The sequence below is a fragment of the Molothrus ater genome, chromosome 5 (genome assembly GCF_012460135.2).
Source record: "Molothrus ater isolate BHLD 08-10-18 breed brown headed cowbird chromosome 5, BPBGC_Mater_1.1, whole genome shotgun sequence".
Taxonomy (NCBI): Eukaryota; Metazoa; Chordata; class Aves; order Passeriformes; family Icteridae; genus Molothrus; species Molothrus ater.
In genome coordinates, this window is record NC_050482.2 from 38675638 (window position 1) to 38696221 (window position 20584).

Consider the following 20584-nt stretch of genomic DNA (forward strand, 5'->3'; position numbering starts at 1 on the left):
TAGCAATAAATCAGCCTTGCCTATTAAGTAGGATTTCTAGCTCCCTCAGGTTGTTTTGGCAGTAACACAAACCTTAGTTGCCCTCCTGCAGGAGTAAGTGGCTAATGAGGCAGAATGATCTATCAATCACTGTCTCAGTCAGAATGCTGCTGCAGACTGTTGTCCAGATCTAGGGTAGATCCATGCCTCAGTATAAAAGGGCATGATTCTCTGGGATATGCCATCTGAAAGAGGCATGCAGAAGGGCTGCTTTCAGATGCAGACCAGGCATATCAGTTGGCCTCAGTCCACCAAGTTTCTTTCAAACCTGTGCAGAACCTCCAGGAATACTCATGACGCAGAAGGGCCATAACGTCAGGCAGAGACACCAGACTGCTTCTGTCATCCTATTTATGAAAGCAGAGCAAATTGAGGTTTTGGGTTAGATTAGAGAATTCCTGATGCTGTGCTTACGAATACCTATGCTCCTTCCATCCTTGGACTGTGTCACAGCTTCAGAGCAAGCTTCCTGTACAGTATTTGGAGGATGTGAGTACTTCAAAATGGGTTGCTCAGCAGCCAGCATGCTGAGTGAGAAGCTGTCTAGTCAGCAGGGTGTGCTAAAAACAGAAATGACTCATAAATCTTGCTTCTTCTCTGAACTGCCTCCAGCACCTTCTAAGAGGTGATGCCAGAAGACAGGCATGCAAGTCCTTTTTTGCAAAAGCTGAACAGTGATGACTCTTCCCTTGGAAGTAGCAACACTGGGTATGCAAAACCCAAGTAATGAGAACTCACTGATTGAAGATAACCTTAGGCTTAGTCGTGTCATCTGTCCAAGGGAATGCAAAGCTTTATCATACAGGCTTTCTCTGGTCTACAGAAGAGAAGGGAATATGACCACACCAAGCATTTCCATGCGCGAAAAACCCTAAAAGTTTTAAACCTATGAAAGTCCCTAAATTACCATTTATCCTTAACTTTATTTCAACAGCACCAAAAACCAAAGTTGTTCTATTTTTTATTTCATTTTGTTACTTCCTCATCTTTATTCTGGAGTTTTGTTCTCTAGTATTGCTCATGCATGAGCTGGATGCAACATTCTTGTGGTTGGAATCCTTGCTAAACTGATTATCTGAAGAAATAATTGCAGAATAAGCAATAGTTGTACTAACAGCAGAAATCAGTGCTTATATTAATAATTTATAAACTGCCTCATTTTAAGGTTATCAGTTATTAAAAAAATTTCGGATATGCATAAGGGCATCTTTTTAAAAGATGTCTTTCCAAAACACAGTAGGGAATGCATGGTTATTAGCCTCAAATTAGGATTTTTTTGCTTTCTTTCTTTCAGTAGAAAAATGTTTCAAGTTGGATATTAAATGTCATGTAATTAATTGGTAATTTTCCCTCCTGCTGTGTGCAGAAGGCTATTGGATGATGGCACAGCATTCTCAACAGGAGGAGAAAGTGTCAGTCATTATGGGACAATTAGTTTCAATTTTTGCCATTTTACTTCCATGTGCTGATAAGATTGTCTTAAAAATCTGTGCAGAGTAATTAACCATAAATATCAACTAACTTTTTTTAGAGAATATTTTAACTTAAGAACCAAATCTAAGTGCAGATGCTTCCTGTGTCCCCATTTCTTCCTGCACTGGTAACATTCAAGAAACAGTAATTTTCATGTAGCTGCAATTAACAGAACCTGTCACAATCAGTCAGCTTCTTTTCATGGTTTTGCATCATTGTTCCTGATTGCAGTACTGCAATGATATGGCTGAAGAAAACCCTGAAAAATCTTCTTGACAGCATCACACTTATGAAAATTCTGTATTTTCCCCATCTGTTCACAAGTCTTGGACTCAAACTGTCATTGTTTGCTGTCTTGCAATAATAGTAGCGTATAATTAATGCTCACCTGGGAGGAATATACCTAAGATATGTATTTAGAGAAAGATGTATTTGTGCTCACATGGGTACTTTGCACATGTCTGATTGAGATCTGTGTGATGACATACTGAGATTTTTTAAAACTAGAATGAATGTACCTGAAAATTCTGAATTTTGATCATACAGAATTTGCAAAGTTTGATCTACTAAATTCACTCACATGGTATTTTTCCCATTAGTATGCTAGAGTGATGCATCTAAACCTTTAATGCCAAATACCAATGTTTGCATTTTCTAAATGCCATAAACATAATTTTATCATAGCATCTGAAAAAACTAGCTGAACTGTTGTCTTTTCCCACCTACCACCAAGCAATGTAGCCCAAATTTCATGAGCTTACTGTGTGATCTGTAATAAGTTCTCAAAGGACTTTGAAGTTCCGTTTGAAATTGCATTCATGCTGCAGATGAGGAATACAATCTTACTGCATTTTCCTTGCTTCCTTAGCTTTATAATACTGTGGATGTAATGGTGAAAAAACACTCGATGATGAAGTTCAATGTGGTACTCATTAAATTCAGCATATATGACTGAACATATGTAGAGAGCAGATCCTTCTCAGGAAAAAGGTGCCATTTTGATATAGTCACTTGTCAGAATCACATTCTGAGGTACCAGTTACTTCACAGCCTAAGTCCAAGGCTGAACTAATGTGAGAGATAGCCCTGAACTGCACATCTCAGCTCATCCCAGTTTGGTTCCCTAGTGCATGTACCCAATTAATTTTGCTAGCCCCATGGTTACTGATTGCAGAAATTAAGGCATATAAGAAATACTAATAAAAAAGAAAATTCAAAGGGCAAATAGTGAATTTAAGGCTGTGCCAAAGCAAGAATAGTAATAACATTCTCTGTATTATTTTACCATTTCTGTTATGTTGTTCCTTGTGAATTTTACTGTGTCATAGTTAAGCTCTATGGCACTTCACTAGTTTATAGACTTTATTGGAGCCATTGATTGGACAGGAGCCACATATGGGAATATAAATTGATTTTATGCAATGTACACAAAAAAAAAATGTATTGATGTAAAGGGCTTCATTATTTGTAAGATTACTCTAAAATGATTTTGGAACAGCAAGAACACTCTGTGGACTGCATTTGAATTTCATGCTTAAATTCAGTTGAACACTAATTTTTATATAAATTCTTTTGTCTTACACTGCTGTATGAAGGAAGTCTGGAAGTAAATACCAGGGGAGTAGAAACGCAGATTGCAGCTTCAGGAAATGAGATGCAAGTGTGAAAGATGACAGAATGATCATGTGGGAGGAAATTACAGTAGTTTCTTTCTTTATTTCCCTTATTTCTATTAATAACTAGCTATTATCAAGGAGCTCAGACATTTTAAAGCAGCAATTGCTATAGTAGATGAAGAGAGAGGGTTTAAATTGTACATACTGTGAAGCTTTGACAGGTAACCTCAGTGCTGCTGAAACATTACAATAACATCAACATCCAGAGACACAGGGCTCTCTCCTTCCTCGTTACCCCTAAGTATCAAAGAATCACATGACTAAGAAATATCATATACTTAGAGGAAAATAAAAGTTTCAGAACATGGTCAGGTGTTTATGTAGTGAATCTTGATTTACTTTGACTTTCTTGATATCACTCTTGACTTACTTTGCAGTATGACCTAAGCAGAGATATTTCTCTGTAACTGCTGTGAATTCTCTGGCTTCCATGTGCTCTTCTGCATTGCAGGAGCAGAAGTTTGAAGCGCAGTCAAAAAATTATGGCTTTTAGCTGCAAAGAAAATAGTGTCAACTTCACTGCTCTCAGTTAAATTAATTGTGGTCTTATCAACAGCTTAAGGAGTGAATCTGAAAATACATCTTGCATATCTTGGTACTCCAAAATACAGTGATTAGCTTTTCATAGATTGCATATCAGACTCTGGTGCTTCCTGAAAATTCAAGACAAAGTTTCTCTTCCATAGACTTTAGTATAAGATATTTCAAAGTCTTACGCTTCAAGCAGTTCTGCCATATTTAATAGATGGGTGCACAGGAAGCTGAAAGAGAAGCCTGCAATTTGTGCTGTGGACAGAAGAATTTGTCTTTCTCCAGTGCTCACAATGTCCATATCCCTCCCAAAAATTTGCAGGTGATTTGCTGTCCCTGGACAAACTGTTTTCTGTGACATTATATGGTTAGCTTTGAAACATGCTTAGACATGAAATGCTCCATTATAATGATTTCAATTAAATAAAATGGTTTTATTGTAACAGAGAAATGTGAACTATTCTATGCTTATTCTTCATATTTTCTAGATTTATCAGATATACTAAAATAGTGAATTAGGCTAAGAAGAGTACACAGAGACTTGGCTATTATTTTGATAGAACTCATATTCAAATAATAGTTTGCAGTGTGAATATTAGACTGGAAATCTGAGAATATTTCACCTTCTCATGAGAATTAATTATATTTGGCCATCAAGTGATTGTCTTTCAGATGTTTTTCTAAAAATATTTGTTCTTATTTTAAGTGAATTCTGGAGACTGATATGGAGCTCGTATCTTATAATGGAAAGATTTGTTTCCTGGTCCAGGAATGTGCTGTAGATAACTGTCAGCCTCAAAACTTAAAGTCTTTGCTAAGTGTCAAAAAATATTTCTGCCAAGCTCTCCTTCTCTTTGCTGCTTTGGGGTTGCAGCACTTCTGCCTGACTTGGTATGTGACTGCTGTTCTTCCCCCACACTTGCTTAAAGTTTGGCTCAGATGTCTCCCCCTCCATGTATTGGATCCTCATCACTCCTGGCTCACCGTCTCACAGTTCTGTTTATCTGCAACACTGTGCTCCTCCAGCCTGCTCCACGACAAATGATACTCCTTTGGCAGGACATGCAGGCATGGGCATTTCTTAAAACTGAGCAATAACATAGCCATAGGCTTTGGGGAGAAGATTTAGGTGCTTTATCTTGTTTATTCAGTTCATTCAGCCAATTGCTATTACTGTGGTGTTAGCAGCAAGCATTGGAAAGCAGTGTTAAAGAGCTGATGTACGGATGGCATCTGAGAAGTCTCAGTTCATGTTTTATAAATGGCATCAGGAGAAGTGTCTCTTTTCCACTGAAAGAGGTGCAGGGATCACTCTGGGGCAGGTGGGGATGTTGCTGGTACATTTCTTGTCCCTTGATAGGAGGACAGAGAGGACCCCTGAATTCTCATACCAAGGTTCTTCATCAGAACTTTTTTTCCTTGTGAACTGTTGGCCTTTCATGTACCTTCTCTAAAGTAGTACTAAATCTGGATTGCATTGTAAATCTTTGTGGTAGCCATGAAAAGGCTGTTTTGATACATCTTTGCCATGACCTTCCATTCTTCTGAAAATGTACTTACAGTCTCATCTTTATAAAAGGCCAAGAAAGTCTCTTTTCTGAGCTTGTCTTTTAAAATAAGTGTCCTTTACTGAAGTTACAAAGATAACCTATTTCATTAGTAGGAAGATGAATGAGCAAAAAATGTATTATTAACATCCCCGAATGCTTAAATCTAAGAAGAGATCCCTTATTGTAGGTACCTTTAAACATTCTGCTAATGATCCCATCTTCTGGTTAATTAATTTCATCAAAAACACTCTAATGGAATGAGGTATATTTTCAATGTGGTGCAAACCTTTCTCTGGCAATGCTGCATTCTTACCCTGGCTATACTGGCACTAAAAGCTAATAGTTCCTTTCTCTTTCAGTGCTCAGGTGCTGTAAACAAAAATTATCGAGGGACACAACTGTGAGATTTTTCTTCTTTCTTGGAGAAGTTTTGTTATTACATTACATCCATTACATTGGATGTGACTGCTGAGTTGAACATATTTTGTATGCTGAAACAATAAGCTTTCCAGGAAATCCCATTTAACAGTATAGATCCCAATTTACATCTTGAGTATAGTCAATAGCTCTACTACAGTTGCAGCATTAAACATTGAAAGAGTGATGACAGTTACTTCTGAAAACTTAAACTACTCATAACAACACTATAGTTGTATGTTTTTAATAATTTCACTAATTTTAATTTTTAGTATGGCAAAAAAAAGAGAGGCAGTAAAGTAAAAGGACACTTTCCAGAAAATTTCTCATTGGGAGGTAATTATTTGGTCAGCATGGGATGCCTGACCTGTTTACTGTCTCACTGCATGCAGCTTGGATTCAGCAGATAAGAGGAGAAATGAGCAAATATAAATTGTCAAAAATCCACCATGTAGAAGGAATGTTGCTGATTTTACACCTTTTAGATTATGTATTTAGCAGCCGCAGTGGTACACCCACTGTAATTTAACCACATAGAAACACACCAATTAACTTTTTTTTTTTTTTTGGTAAGGCTATAATAATTCTCCCCATGATTTTCTAGAAGGTGATACATTGTTCTTGACTTTTGCTCATTCCAGAAAATTCCCCTTCTGTGTAAATCAATGTGGGCGTCCCATCGCATTAATTTTCTGACTATTCAGTTTATTTTTTAAAAAAGTTTGAAATTTCCCATGAGATTAGTCTTCCCAAGTTGTCCACATCTTACTTTGCATATGCCAGAATGTTTGCAGACTGTTGCCCTTTGAGCACATTCTTTCAACTGTGATTTCCAGAATCTGTTCAATGCTCTGTTCAATTCATCCATGTCAGAAGTTTTATGCCTCTTTACTCTTCTCCTAAGAGACATTACTGCTTTACAATTTTCTTAAGAGGTGCTTTCCAATGGCACTCTCTCCATCAGGATCCATACCAGCACATACTAGGGCAGTCAGCCAATACTTTGTACCTCCATAACAAAATCCCTTGCTTCATACAAATCTCCAGTGTGTATATGTGTTTTCTCAAATGCTCCATTTTCAGAGGAAACTATGTTGAAATTATGTAGAAGTTTGAGCTGATAATTCATGTTTGTCAGAGTTATTCTTGCATAGGGCACAGTAAAGCTCAAAATGCCTGGTCTCCTCAAGGATTTCAACTGGATTTTCAGTCAACACGTACCTACTTCTGAATAGGGATAAGCATTACTTTAAAGTATTCCATGTGTTTGTCCATTGTGTCATTTTGCATGTCTTATAATGACTATATGGCAGTACTGGCCAGTGAATGGGCAGTGGTATGCCAAAGAATTGATGTGGTCAGGAAATATAGTCTGTGCTACATTTTATAGAAGCTTGGAAGTTAAATTGTCATTTTCTCTGCTGATATAGTAACCTCCTCGAGCCAGGTCTAATAAGCTCTCAGAGGTCTATAACACACCCAAGATAGCTTAGCTACTCTTGGAGGCATAAAAATCAGCAGGACAGCTTCTGTTGCAGTGTTGGAAACAAAAAGGTTTAATAAAAGGCAAAATAACAAACAGAGAAAGACTGAGCTAGGTGCCAGACCTTCTTGCTCCTGGTAAACACCCTACAAAAGTGATTAGTTTCTTTGTTCACTCCTTTTTCTAGTTAATTGCCCATGCAGGACTTTTTGACTTCTGTCCAATTAGCTATCCTTAAGTTTGAGGTGAAGTCCCCTAAGCCTAGGAAGTGTCTTTTTCACCTAATCGAGGAGAGAAACTTCTGGGCTTCTTTCCTTTTTGAGGGGACAAAGGATAGTTTTGTCACTCCATCAACAAGAGCCACACTCCTATATTCTGCAATTAAAAATGTACTCTTATTTATGACTGGATGTTGCACATGAAACATATAATATTTCATACATAGCACTAGAAACGTTGCAGTGAACATTGGACTGAAAATCATAGTTGAGTGGAATGACATTTCAGTTTTTTAACTTAAAAGACTTTTTCCTTGCAACTACCATTTCATAAATGGCAGAGAATCTGCTAATGATTTGTAGATCTTTATCTTCAACAATGCACTGCAGCACTCAAGTAACCCCGTTTTTTTTAAAGGCCAGTTTAAATCTAATTATTCTGTATTCTGCAGTCTCTAATACTACCACGGTGCTTATACTGTTATTGTGGAAAGCTGCAGCATTACACTTACAAAAGCCATCAGATATTATAAGCAAGTGGGCACATACTCTTTGCAGAAAGCTTTTTCTGAGTCAAGATTCTTTTTTCAGCCCCTTCACACCTGTTTGAAATAATAGGACAGTGTCATTGGCATGCAAAGGTCAAAGGTTCTGTGGCAAGTCTCAAACCATTTGTGCATGCCTCATTAGACGTAGTGACCTCTAACTGCACTAGGAATTTACTGAGGATTGTTCCTGGACATCACAGGAATATTCTTTTTGTTGGTTTTTTCCTCCTTTTAAGTAAATCAAAGTGTAATTCCTCAAATTTGTTCTTTGAATATATTTTCAAAATATAGTTCAAAACCTAGAAGCAAATAAATTACATTTGCCTTAATTTTTAATTAGCTGAAAGTCGTCCCTGCAAATTGTGTCTTCCATTGCTAAATAAAATAGTCAATTGCCAGGCCTGAATTAATTAAGCAATATATTCTAATTAAGCAATTTAATTTTGATTTAATTATAATATACAACTTTCCTTCTGATTTAACTGACATTCATTGACAAAATGCTATAACATAAAACAGCACTAGTGTTTATAGCTTATGACTCTGCATGTTTTCCTTCATAGTGTTTGGCATTCATCAGAGCATATGGAAAAAGTCTCTTAGTCTGGAATAGCTGGTATTTTATTTGTTACCAAAATTATGGACTACTTGATTTTTTTTGTTGTTTTGTGAGGCATTGGGGAAATACAGATACCTCGGGCTTGAGCCAAATTTATGACTATTAACTGGAATCTTTCCATTGGCATTGGTCTGTTTTTAATAGTGAACTGCTCCCATGTTGTTGCAGGGAAATAGTTAAGACCACATTCTCATGAAATATTTATAGAGATGTATTGTATACATATTCTGTGTCAACATCAACATGATTTTATATTAGGCTAGGGACTTGAGAGCAAGGACAGAAGTGATGGGTAGGCAGGGAATAGCACTTCATTCACTGCTGCATCAATAAAATTGCTACAAAATTTTCACTAAATTAAGCAATACCAACCCCCTATTTTGTTAAAATGTTTTTCATCATACAGGAGCATTGGAGAATGGCTTTTGTATTCCAGACTATGCCCGTGTGCAAGCCCTTGTTTAATGATAGGAATGGTGAGGATGATTTCAAAAAGTTCATTCTGCCAGCAGTCAGGCCTGTGCCCTCAGGTCTTCATGACTGCAGACTCATAGAATTCAAGCTGAAGGACAAAAAGCCAATTCTCCTCTTGATTTAGTGATTTGAGCACTCTTAGCAACATCCATGAAAACAATCATGTAAGACAAGAAAGGTCATGATTGATAATATTGCATGCAGTCAGGTGCTCTTATACCCCTTCAATTTTGATGTGTTATGTTTTATTCCTATGTTGGTGTTTAAGTTTCTCAGGAAAAGCTCAAAGGCCAAATGTCTTTTGAGGCTGAGAGCAATTGTACACTCAGAGCAATAATGAATATTTGTTATTTTTCAAACCCTTTCTACTTATGTTTTCTGAAATTATTCAGATCAGTGATACTTATGATGCAGCAGAAAATCAGAACAATGTTTTCAAAAACTGAATAAGCATTTCAGCTAGCCTTCCTGTGTTGCAGGAATTTCTGTCATATCTTCTCATCTTCATCCCACTAGCCCAAAGTTCTTTGCTGAGTGACTGTGGTAGGCTGACACTGACTGGGTGCCAGGTTCCCACCAAAGCTGCTCTATCCCTCCTCTCCTCAGCTGGACAGTGGAGGATCAAGATAAGAACAGGGAGACATCAGTCACCCATTGCTGTCACAGTCAAACCAGACTTGAATTAAGGAAATTCCCTTTATTTATTACTGAGCAAAGCAAAGTAGGATATTGAGAAATGAAACTAAATCAGCTTCCCTCCCTTCTTCCAGGGATTAACTTCACTCTGGATTTCCTCAGCAGTGCAGGGCAATGGGGAATTGTGGTTGCAGTCAGTCTATCATGCATTGTCTCTGCCCTCCCTCCTACTCAGGACGAGGAATCCTCACCCACTTTGTCTGCTCCAGTGTGGGATCCCTCCCTCCAGGAACTTCTCTAATTTGAGTCCTTCTCGTGGGGCATAGCTCTTCACAAACTGCTCCAGCATGGTCCCTCCCTCAGGGTGCAGTCCTTCAGGAGCACACTGCTCCACAGTGGCTTCTCCATGGGGTCACCAGTCCTGCCAGCAAACCTGCTCAGTGCGGGCTCCTCTCTCCATGGGGCCACAGCTCCTGCCAGGACCCTGCTCCAGCACAGGCTTCCCACAGGGTCACAGCCCCCTCCAGGCCTCCACCTGCCCCAGTGTGGGTCCTCCCCAGGCTGCAGGTGGATCTCTGTTCCTCCATGGACCTCCATGGACTGCAGGGTCCCATCCTGCCTTACCATGGGCTGCACCACAGGCTGCAGGGGAATCTCTGCTCCAGTGCCTGGGGCACCTCCTGCCCCTCCTTCTGCCCCGCCCGCAGTGCCAGCACGGCTGCTCCTCTCACTTATTCTCACTCCTCTTTCCCAGTAGCTGTTGTCCAGCAGTATTTGCCCTTTTTAAATCAGTTATCCCAGAGGTGCTGCCACCATTGCTGATGGCTCGACCTTGGTCAGCAGTGGTTCCATCCAGGGACTGTCTGGAATTGGCTCTGTGGGACATGGGAGAGGCTTCTGGCAGCTTCTCACTGATTCTGCGGCTTCTCACTGTTAACAGCTGGCCTCGCACACCCAACACAGTAATATACATTCAAATAAAGGTTATCCAAAATGCCCATTAAACAACATGAAATTAAAAATATGCTGATGTGGGATTATGCTTGTGACAGCCTCATGGATATTTCAAAATGGCTGCATTTAGACTCCTTACAGATGTTGTATTTTCATGAATACAGTAAGACATCTGAATAATTTAAGAGAATGTTGTCAGTAGCAAGTGTCACACAAAATAACTGGAAGGAAAATTGTCTTCACTTAGTGAAGATAAAAATGCATGCAAATCAATTTCTATTTAGTCCACAGTTTTAAATAGGAAACAATAGGTTATTACTTTGACAGGAAATCACCAAGTGTTTTTATTATGTCCTTATCACCTTATTTATTTCATATGTAGAAACTCTGTCCATGATCCACACCTCTGTAATTCCCACAGAAAAATAATTATGTAAATACATGGAAATTTGAACATAGGGGCATTTATTACCCAATTTGCTTATACTTTCAAGCTGAAGAGAAAATGTGAATCTGTATGAGATTTTTACAGGAATTTTGAGGCTTCAAATTTAGCACTTCCAAAATGCAAACCGTTGGAAAACTGCTCTAAGCAATAAAATTTTTCTGGCTGAAATTAACCCTGCAAAATACTTTTCTCTCTTGTCTAATAAATATTTTATGAAGAACCTGAAACTATATGGAAATGAAGTAATATTTACCCAGTAAGCAGGAGAACCAAGTGATATTCTGCCTATTTATTCATTTCTTGATGAGAGATACACTTCAATTATATTACCTTTTGGTTTTTTGTTCTTTTTTTGTTTTTTTCTTCAAACAGCTTACCCAGGAGTTAAAATGGTGAGTGAAAGTCACCACGAGGCCCTGGCAGCACCGCCAGCAACCACAGTAGCAGCAGCCCCTCCAAGTAATGTCACCGAGCCAGCCAGTCCGGGAGGAGGAGGAGGAAAAGAAGATGCATTTTCTAAGCTAAAAGAGAAGTTCATGAATGAACTGAACAAAATTCCACGTAAGTAAAACTTGATTGATTAAAAAGCTGCTGTTGGCAGACTAGGTTTAATTTGACATTTTCTTCTTTGACATTTATTTAGACAGCATACTAAACGTTTTCTAGTCAAAGCTGGAAAAATCACAAGATTCAACTGGTTTTGTAAGTTCCTCAAAGTTAACGGAAGTAGAAGAAAATAGAGTCCAACTCAAATTTAATTTATGTCTATTCTTGGTATGTCAGATTAGTTTGGTGATTTTTACTGATGAATTACTGCTGAATCATTAAAACTGAAACTAGAGAACTTCACTATGGCTGTGGGACCAATAAGTAAAATGTTTCCTATCAGAAGCACTTAAGGTTTCATGTTTATGACAAATGTGCATGGCCATATTTCCTTAAAGCAATATTTGGCCAGAACTCATACATATTGAGAAAACAAGAAAATTTTGAATCTGTGGAGATTAGAAAACATTGAAAGAAATGTGACAATTGAGTTTTAACAAGAAAACAGGTAATACATCTGTAATGTATGAAGATAGCTGTGCTTTTCCACACTAGTTATTCTAGCAGATCAGCCACTGAATGCTGTTTGCCCAAGTTCATGTACCTATGCTGAAAACGTAAAAGTATAAATATATATTTCTGTGAAGCTAATAGAAATAAAGTCAGCAGGGCTCTTTTGGTCTTTGGTGCTAGAAAGTATTCATTCAAAGTTGAGGCCTCAATTTGTTCACATTAAAAAAAAATACAAGCGTTAACTTTGTGCTGCTGTTTATGATAACACTGGGGTTCTTGAATCTGTTTGATATGTTCTACTCTACATGCACTGGTATCAATTATAGGACTAATTCCATATTTTCAATGGCATTTCGTATAACACAGACAAAATCCTTTTTGTTACTGATAGAAAAGTTACCTAATGCTACCAACAGATCATTTTGGCACTTTTATAGACAGGAAGGTGAAGACTCTGTGTGTGTGTTTTAGTAGCATGCATTAGAAAGCAATTAAATCTGTAATAACTTCTTCTTTACAAAAAAGTAAATGTAAAATATGTCCAGGGAAGTATTTTAACATATGTAAGAGTTTTCATTTTTAGAAGGCTATCCTTTGTGTAAAGAAAGGACTGTGACTGATAAAGTTCTGTGACTGATAAAGTCAGATAATAAATTAGAATATTAATCAATTTTTTTTATCTCTAAATGAATCTTGGCAATGTGGCAGGTGCAGTTTTTGATAAATTGATAGGAAACAGCTTTGCTCTGTCACTCAAAATTCCCACTTACCTCTAAGGTTATAGAGATAAGAAGTTTGTGCGCCATTATTTTGGCGATCTGTGCAGTCCGATGCAGACCATACTGAAATGAAATTGTCTGATGATGTCATGGGAAATCAAAACTAAAGAACAAAAATACAGAATAAAAAGAAAAAAGAAAAAAAAATGAAAAAACAAGACATTGAGGAACAGTCAGAATTGGAAACATTTGTCTTGTAATTTTTGTCTCACCATGCTATGTAAATAATGTAGATGAGACTTTTATATAAATATCCTCTTATTTTTAAACTTTGATTTTAACTTCGCAAAGGCAGGAATGGCTTCCAGTATAAGGAACTCAGTAATGGGTTGGTGTAGGAAAAGGTTTGTGGATAGAGAGAAATTTGGAATGCCCTGCTGCATACTTTGCTATAAACCAAAACGAAAACAAGTGGAAAGTCCAATCTGGAGAGTCTTTTCAAGTTGAACTGACTAAAACTTCTATTATCTCTTCACGAAAGAAGAAAGCCCCTACTGTTACATAATGAAAGTGCTTACTTAGAAAAGTATATTAGACAAATCTTATTTCTTATGAAATACATCATATTATTTATTAAATAAGGTACCTTATGCTGATAGTGACACCAGAATACATTGCCACCATCTTAGAAATCTGGTCTCTTATCCAAGATCATGCAGTACTATTGTCCTGGGGAAATGAACCTAAGGTAGTCACAAACCCCATGCTAGATGTCTGCTCTTATTATAGAGGCTGCAGATGTGATTGGATCATCCCAGGATCTCTATCAAATGCTAGGGCCATTTAGTGTTGCTTTCTGCTATACTGGGGGGGGTTTGCCATTTCAAGAAGAAAACTGAATGTTCATTGTACTGCAGAGGGGCAAGGAACATATGAGGTGTTTTTGAAGTACTAAATATGAAGTAGTGCCATTGAAATATTTGAGCATTTTATATTCCGAATAACTTTCTTTTGCCCATTTTTCTCAGAAATAAATCCTACAAGAAGGGACCACATTACACACATCTGTAGGTATTTTTCAATTATAAACTAACATAAACACAAAACAAGTAAGTTTAATTAGGCCATCTAAATAATACTGGGGACAGGAGGGCAGAGACCTCATTTCCCTGTTGGAAGATTATAGCATTTTCTCATGAGTTGTTCAGTTTATGCCAGTGGGAATTTGTCGGTGTGGTGTTTTCATCGTATTACAAAAAAAATGTAATTGTGCTAGAAAACTTTTCAGGACTTACCTCTTACAGCTGGCTGCAAATTTTTTTTAGAATCTCACTTAAAACAGAGCAGAATGTAAATTAGTACAAACCAAATTGTTTTTATAGTGCCTTTTTGGGAATTTCTTGCTGTGTGAGAGTGAAGAACTATGGTGCATGGGCCCCACTGGGGACAGCAGAGATTCTTGGAAGTCCAAGAACACTCCCAAGACCATGGATCAGGTTTTTCCTCTGGTAGATTCGAACTGAGGATGTGATTTGAGTCTTACACTTGGCAGTGGAATGTCATAGTCAGCAAGTTCTCTAATCTTTTCAGATGAGGAGCAAGCTTTTTTTTAGTTATGTGCTTTACCATTTTTACTTCCAAAGGTCTCATGTTCATCCCCACATAACAGGTAAGACTTGGAAATCTCAGTGTTTATTGTGAGAGGACCTGTTTTCAGTGCTCTGTTTTTATGTGTGAGATAAATGGTAAAATGTTTTAGTTGCCTCTGCCTATGATGTCTGCAGATGGAAAATAAGCCATCATGATGTAATGGATGTATATATAATAGGATAAAGTGTTGTGAAAAAGCTCACCTGCAATCAACTTGGTTTGAGTGCTAAAAAGGCCAAGCCATACTAGGGCCTAGTCTATGTAGTCTTCTCTTTCTGTTTTATCTTAGAAATTATATAGTATCAAGTCATGCTTATATTGAAAAAAAAAAAAAAAGAAATACAACATTCTAATCATGGAATACATGATAACACAAATAAAGGTACATCAAACTACATCTAGCTGAATAAATATTTTTCCTTCCATGCAGCTTAAAATAGAAGATTCATTTTTTTCATTTTAAGTACTAAATTTTGTAGAACACACAGATGTCAGAATTTAAATAGTCTAAACATACCAGCTAACTGAAGATATCAGGATTCCCATTTAAAGTTCACTTTGCGAAACTACAAGATAAAAATCAATTTAAATTATGGCAATTCAAATTATACTGGTGTTTTCTTCTGTGATGTATGCACAAGACAAGTCTTATTAAAAAAAAAAAAAGAATAATGTAATAGAATGAGAAATAAAAGTTCCAAGAAAAAGAAAAGACCTATTTGTATCAGTATACATTTATTTCAAGAACAGTGATGCAGTACATAAACCAGGTTAAAATTTTCATTGGTGCAAGCAGAAAATCTGGAGGTTTTTTCTTGATTTGTATCTCTCTAAAATAGAGCATACACCACATTTTGTGACAGGAGAATGTAGGCTTCCAAAAGCACACACATCATTCAGAATGGCAATGTCCTAACATACATTTCACTCTGGATAAAGCAAGTGGGATAATTTTATTACAATGAGTCATACAATTAAAGTGCAAGAACCTGGTAAGTTACTGAGCCATAACTGGGAGGAATTTTTTTCTCTGTTATGTAAATCCCTGCATTTTGGTTGTGAGTGGCTGATTTGCATAATCACAGTACAGTTGTTTTTCCAGAGCTGAACTGTGTATAAATGTCACTCTAACCATTGGTTCTTATACTTCAATCCCTATTTATCTTTAATCTGCAGAATTTTTAATCTGTTTACCAGACGGGGAAAAAAGGCACCATCTCTGCTTTTATATTTTGCATTTTACATATAGTAAATCCAGCAACTGAAAAAAGGGGGGAAACAGAGCAGATAAAACAGCACTTACTCTTCTGAAAACAAAATGCCTTAAAAGACTGTATAAGATCTATCAGTGCTTTCCTTCTTCCTTCTCAGTGCTCTTACATCTGGATCTTTGTCTACAGGCTAGGAAAATATCTGCCATACGTTTACAGTAAGTGTGTTGTAACAAGACTCTGGTAATGGCAACAACAACTTTTGGGTGGAGACTTTAAATGTCAAGATACTGAGACTAACCATACACAGATAAAAATTGACATAAATTACCATTAGTTTATTTAATAATTTTAAAATCAAAGTGGTGTTGATATGTTTTCTAATGGCACATTCCTGTATGAACAGGAGACCTCATTCTGCCAGTAAACAAGACAGCAAAAATCCAATAAAATTACAGCATGCATCTGATTGAATAATGATGTGCTGTTAATGCTGGTGGTAAAATCTGGAGCAGCTATAATAGCTGATTGCATTGAATCCAGGATAGTGTCATTACCTCTGTAACAGAAAGATATTGCATATTTTCAATGCTCATTGCTGCCTTACATTGTAATTATATAAAAAGTTGCATTTCTATACAAACCCTTTTCTGAAATTTCTGGCTGGCTTGCCACTCCATTTGGCCTCAGTAGCTGATGCTCAAAAGCCCTGAATTTGACTCATCTTGTACAACTGACTGCTAATCCCCCCAAACCAGAAGCTCAAATCTATGATAATTCAGGCTAAAATCTGATGTTCTGTGCAGACTTCTCTCACATTGCCGAGGAAGTTTTATTTCCCTCCCCTTGGACTAGTGAATAACTGTCAAAACAAAATGGGACTGGAGGCTGTAGAGAGAACTGTAACAAAAAATGTAAAAATAACTGTAAGTCTCAGGTCTGGTTTAATTCTAAATAATATCTTATTAAGCTGACTACCAAGTTGTATTTGGGTAATTTAGCAAATTAATTAGTTAATTAATTCTGGATTTATATATTTAGCTATTTAAGTCAAAATTTCAGCATTCAGCAGTCATCTTAGACACAATTTCATCATTTCTTTCTCCCCACTGGTCTCTGCTATTTTGCCCTTCTGTCTTTCTTGCCTGACCAGCTGAGGTGTATTAAGACTGCTTATTGCCCTCTACAAATGACAGTAAAGTTAATTTCTTAATTTTTCATTCGTATGTGGCATCAAGATTATCGAGGAGTTTTTACCAGATTATGTCTGTTATTAGAAAATTGAGGATTTTATTCATGGTGTCTTTCTGAAACTTAATTTTGGTAAGCTGACAGCTTAATCATTTGCAGAAAACAAATTCACTAGGCTTCTCCCAATGTTTCCCGGAGCACAGGTGTCACTGCTACAGGGAGGAGATGGCATATTATTTTCTAAGTTCATAAAAAGGATACAAAATGCTGATAAGAGAATGCTTTCAGATTTAGAAACTGGATTGATATTGTATGCATACTATAAAATCAGAATAAAGTTTGCAGCAATAGCTCTAATTTATGTTTTCACAGTACATGCCAGTGTTAGTCATTGCCTAATATCCTAGGTTAGCCAGAAAAGAATTGGGTTTCTGCTTCAGAGATCATCCTGAGTAGTATCTGACTGCCTGTAGGAATGAGGATATGTATACATATGTATACATACATTTATATGTGTGCACACATAGATTTAGCAAAACAATTAGCAGAATTCTCAGCTTAGGAACAGTCAGACTTTGGCAAAATCCATTTGGGTATCTTGGCAAAGAATGTTTGTATGGAGAGATTTGGAGAAGATAAAGGAGTTTCTTGATGTTCAGGGAAGTCTGAAGGGCAGTGCTGGAGGAAGTGGGACACAATGAATTCAAGTCTCCTTGTCTCCCTTCCTGTCATAAAATCATTCGCAGCTACTCATGCCAGGCAGATACATACAGCTTTACACTGCAGAAGAAACAGGGAAAATCAGAAATCAGGATTTATTTTGGAACACAGAAGTACAAGACAGAGCTATTACAGCACAATATCAGATGGGGGAAAAACTCCATTATTTTTAAATATAGCAATTTAAATGCAAATATCAGATTACTTTGTTTTTTCCCTGAACGTCCCAGTCCCAGAGTGTAGATCAGAACTTAATTTCCCGTTTTTTTCATGTTAAATAAAATTTCTAGATCTCCTGTTGATAGGGAAAAGCTTGAAAATACTGCCCACACACATCCAGAAGACACAAATATCATGAGAAAAACAGTTCAACTCTTGTTATTTTATAAACTCATGATATGAAAAAGCTGATTATTTCTAGTGGTCCAGTATTTTGTTTGCTTTATATGAGGAACCCTGAAAATACAGCTTTTAAATCCCAATGTATAAATAGATACTGAGGGATGGAAGAATGGAAGTAAAAACTCATGAAGCAGATGAAAATCCTTGTCTGGAAGGAATAGCATGTGGTCTGAGATCCCACTGTGTTATATTCCATCAATATTTTAATGATTGATTCTGTCATGTAGAATTTATTTATTTTTATACATTATTATCATTTACAATCCATGAGTTATTTTCATATGCCTTCTCATGGGCTTCCCTTAACATGGTCCTCTCCTTAAACTTTAGGGTTCATGACAGCTGCCAGTTTGATCCTCATACAGAACTGAGCGAGGAACCTCAGGCTGTTAGAAGTACACGCTGCTTGAGCATGACCTAGAAGTGCTGCTGCTGCAGACTGTAGCTGGATCTAGCACTGGCAAGCACACATGCTTGCCAGGAGGTTACATAAAATCCTTGAATGGTTTTGGTTGGAAGGGACCTTAAAGATCCTGTAGTTGCAACGCCCCAGCTGTGGGCAGGGAAATAATCTCCTCCAATCAAAGCAAACTCAACCCATGCATCTGACACACTTATGTCCAAAGGAGTTCCCTGTTCCTGCACTGGCCATTATCTTGGCTCCTTGGACAAGCCAAGGAAGAAAGCAGAAATCAAAGAGCAGACTCCTACAGCTTCAACCAGAGCAGCAGCTGCAGCACTCTCCATCCCCAGGACAGGGAGAGCCTGTCACAGGCTAAACCCAGGTCCTCCTCTGCATCACCTTGAGAATGCATTGTCCCATCAGAAAAGAAATGCTGTCTCTAAGCCAGTAGCATGCTGGGAAGGTAACCTCAATGTCAAACAGAATTATACATTATTGATTGCATGTGTCTGTAACACCCTTTTCAGAAACAGCCGTTTTGAGTTGTATATTCTGAAAGACAGGGAAGGAGAAGTAAGTTCTCCTATAAAACACATGATGCTGAAAACATTTCAGCAAAATATAAGAAAACAAAAAAAAAAAAAACATGTTCAGATTAACTTTTAAAGCCAAGGGGATGAAATTAATCTATAGCAGAAACAGGGGTGAGCACCTGCCATTGGTTTGGTCATGATATTTTAACAAGGGGTGTCAGACTACCCCCAGGAGTCTCCTCTAGCACATCACTGTGATTATTATTTTATATGTTACAATTACTTTGGGAGGTATTTTATTGCCCTATAGATATGTCAAGTTGTGCCAGTACCTTATACGTTGAGTAGAGAATTCAATTTACAAGCAGAAAACTGAGCATGGTTGCTGGCTTACTTCCAGTTCTGGGAATGTATCTAAAATTTCATTACTTTGTGTGAAAGAAAGTGCACTAAAATTGTGTTTGCATGAATAAAAGAAACATAATCTTTGTTAGCCTCTTTCAAACTTACCTGCATATAAAGTGCCTACAGAATCACACATTATCAGTTATAATTGTTTCTAATCTTACTTTAAAAATAAGAGTTCGTGGAACAATTGTTCTGAATTTAAAACTGAGAATACATTTAAAGATTGATTCTCAGCAATGTACAGCATAAAAGATAAAAGGCACCTATGACTGGGGTTAGTGGGTTTTCTTTTAAAAAATATGGTTTAAATGCACAGTGAAAATATAGGAATTGCTGTTAAGATTTATATCCCATCCTTACCTCAGCTACTTGTGCTTGGGCACTGTGGCAAGCTAGAAAATATTCTCTCGCCACTGTTATTCTGGGAAACGGTTGTAAGTTGGCACAGCTGAAGAACAGAATGCCATTCTTTGTTGTTATTGTTAACTATTCTGCTTAGAACTGGGAGAGTTTCCTGCTGAGCATCGTCCAAACTAAAGCTTTGTCTGAGGTATTATAAATACATAATAACCCTCCTTTGGTTAATATGATTTTTAAGTGTTTAACATTTTTGAAAGACACAAGAATACTGATACATGAATTAAAATACCTGGTCATCAGTGCCATATGCCAAGGTGGGTGAAAAACTAAAGCACTGACCACTGAGAGGTACTCTCAGGAATACCATAGGTACACAGCATCCTTTCATACATTCATTTTATCTTTCTTAGTCTTGGCTTTTATGTCAGGTAAGCTCTTGAATAGTTCTAATTCAGAACGTCACTACTCCTTCCAGAACATGCAGCCACTTTGCAAGAGCTGTGGAAGTGGCCTCAAATATTCAGAAGAATCTTGGTATGGGAAGACTTTGCTCTGACTCCACAGAAAGATGTGGTGCTCAACTTGAATGACTGCCTCATGAAGGCTGAGTTCCAGCTGGCAGCTGAACACGCCATCTGCCTACTCCTGTGCAGATTTCAGAATCTGAATCTACTCTTAATTACCAACTTCAGCGAGAGCTCCCTAATTTGCTCACAGCCCCTATATCATCTGGGGCATGTTTCAGTACTGTAGCTGGCACTGTTTTCCTATTACAGTGAGAGCCACCAAAATGAAAGATGAAGTTTGTAATTTCAGATGGGAAAGGCAATTCAACCCACATCTTAAAAAGGAGCTCCAGAAA

The 20584-nt window shown here is 37.4% G+C and overlaps 1 protein-coding gene across 3 annotated transcripts in view; it reads left to right on the top strand.

Moving 5' to 3' along the window:
- SYT1 (synaptotagmin 1) overlaps window positions 1–20584 on the top strand; it is a 334282-nt gene that overhangs the window by 197717 nt on the left and 115981 nt on the right. For 2 of the 3 annotated variants that reach the window (XM_036401808.2, XM_036401807.2), the window contains exon 4: window positions 11439–11627. The exons of the other annotated variant lie outside the window; for it this stretch is intronic. In XM_036401808.2, coding sequence (XP_036257701.1) covers window positions 11456–11627 — 172 coding nt within the window. In that variant the 5' untranslated portion in view covers window positions 11439–11455. The remainder of the gene's footprint in view (window positions 1–11438; window positions 11628–20584) is intronic. 3 annotated transcript variants of the gene reach the window in all.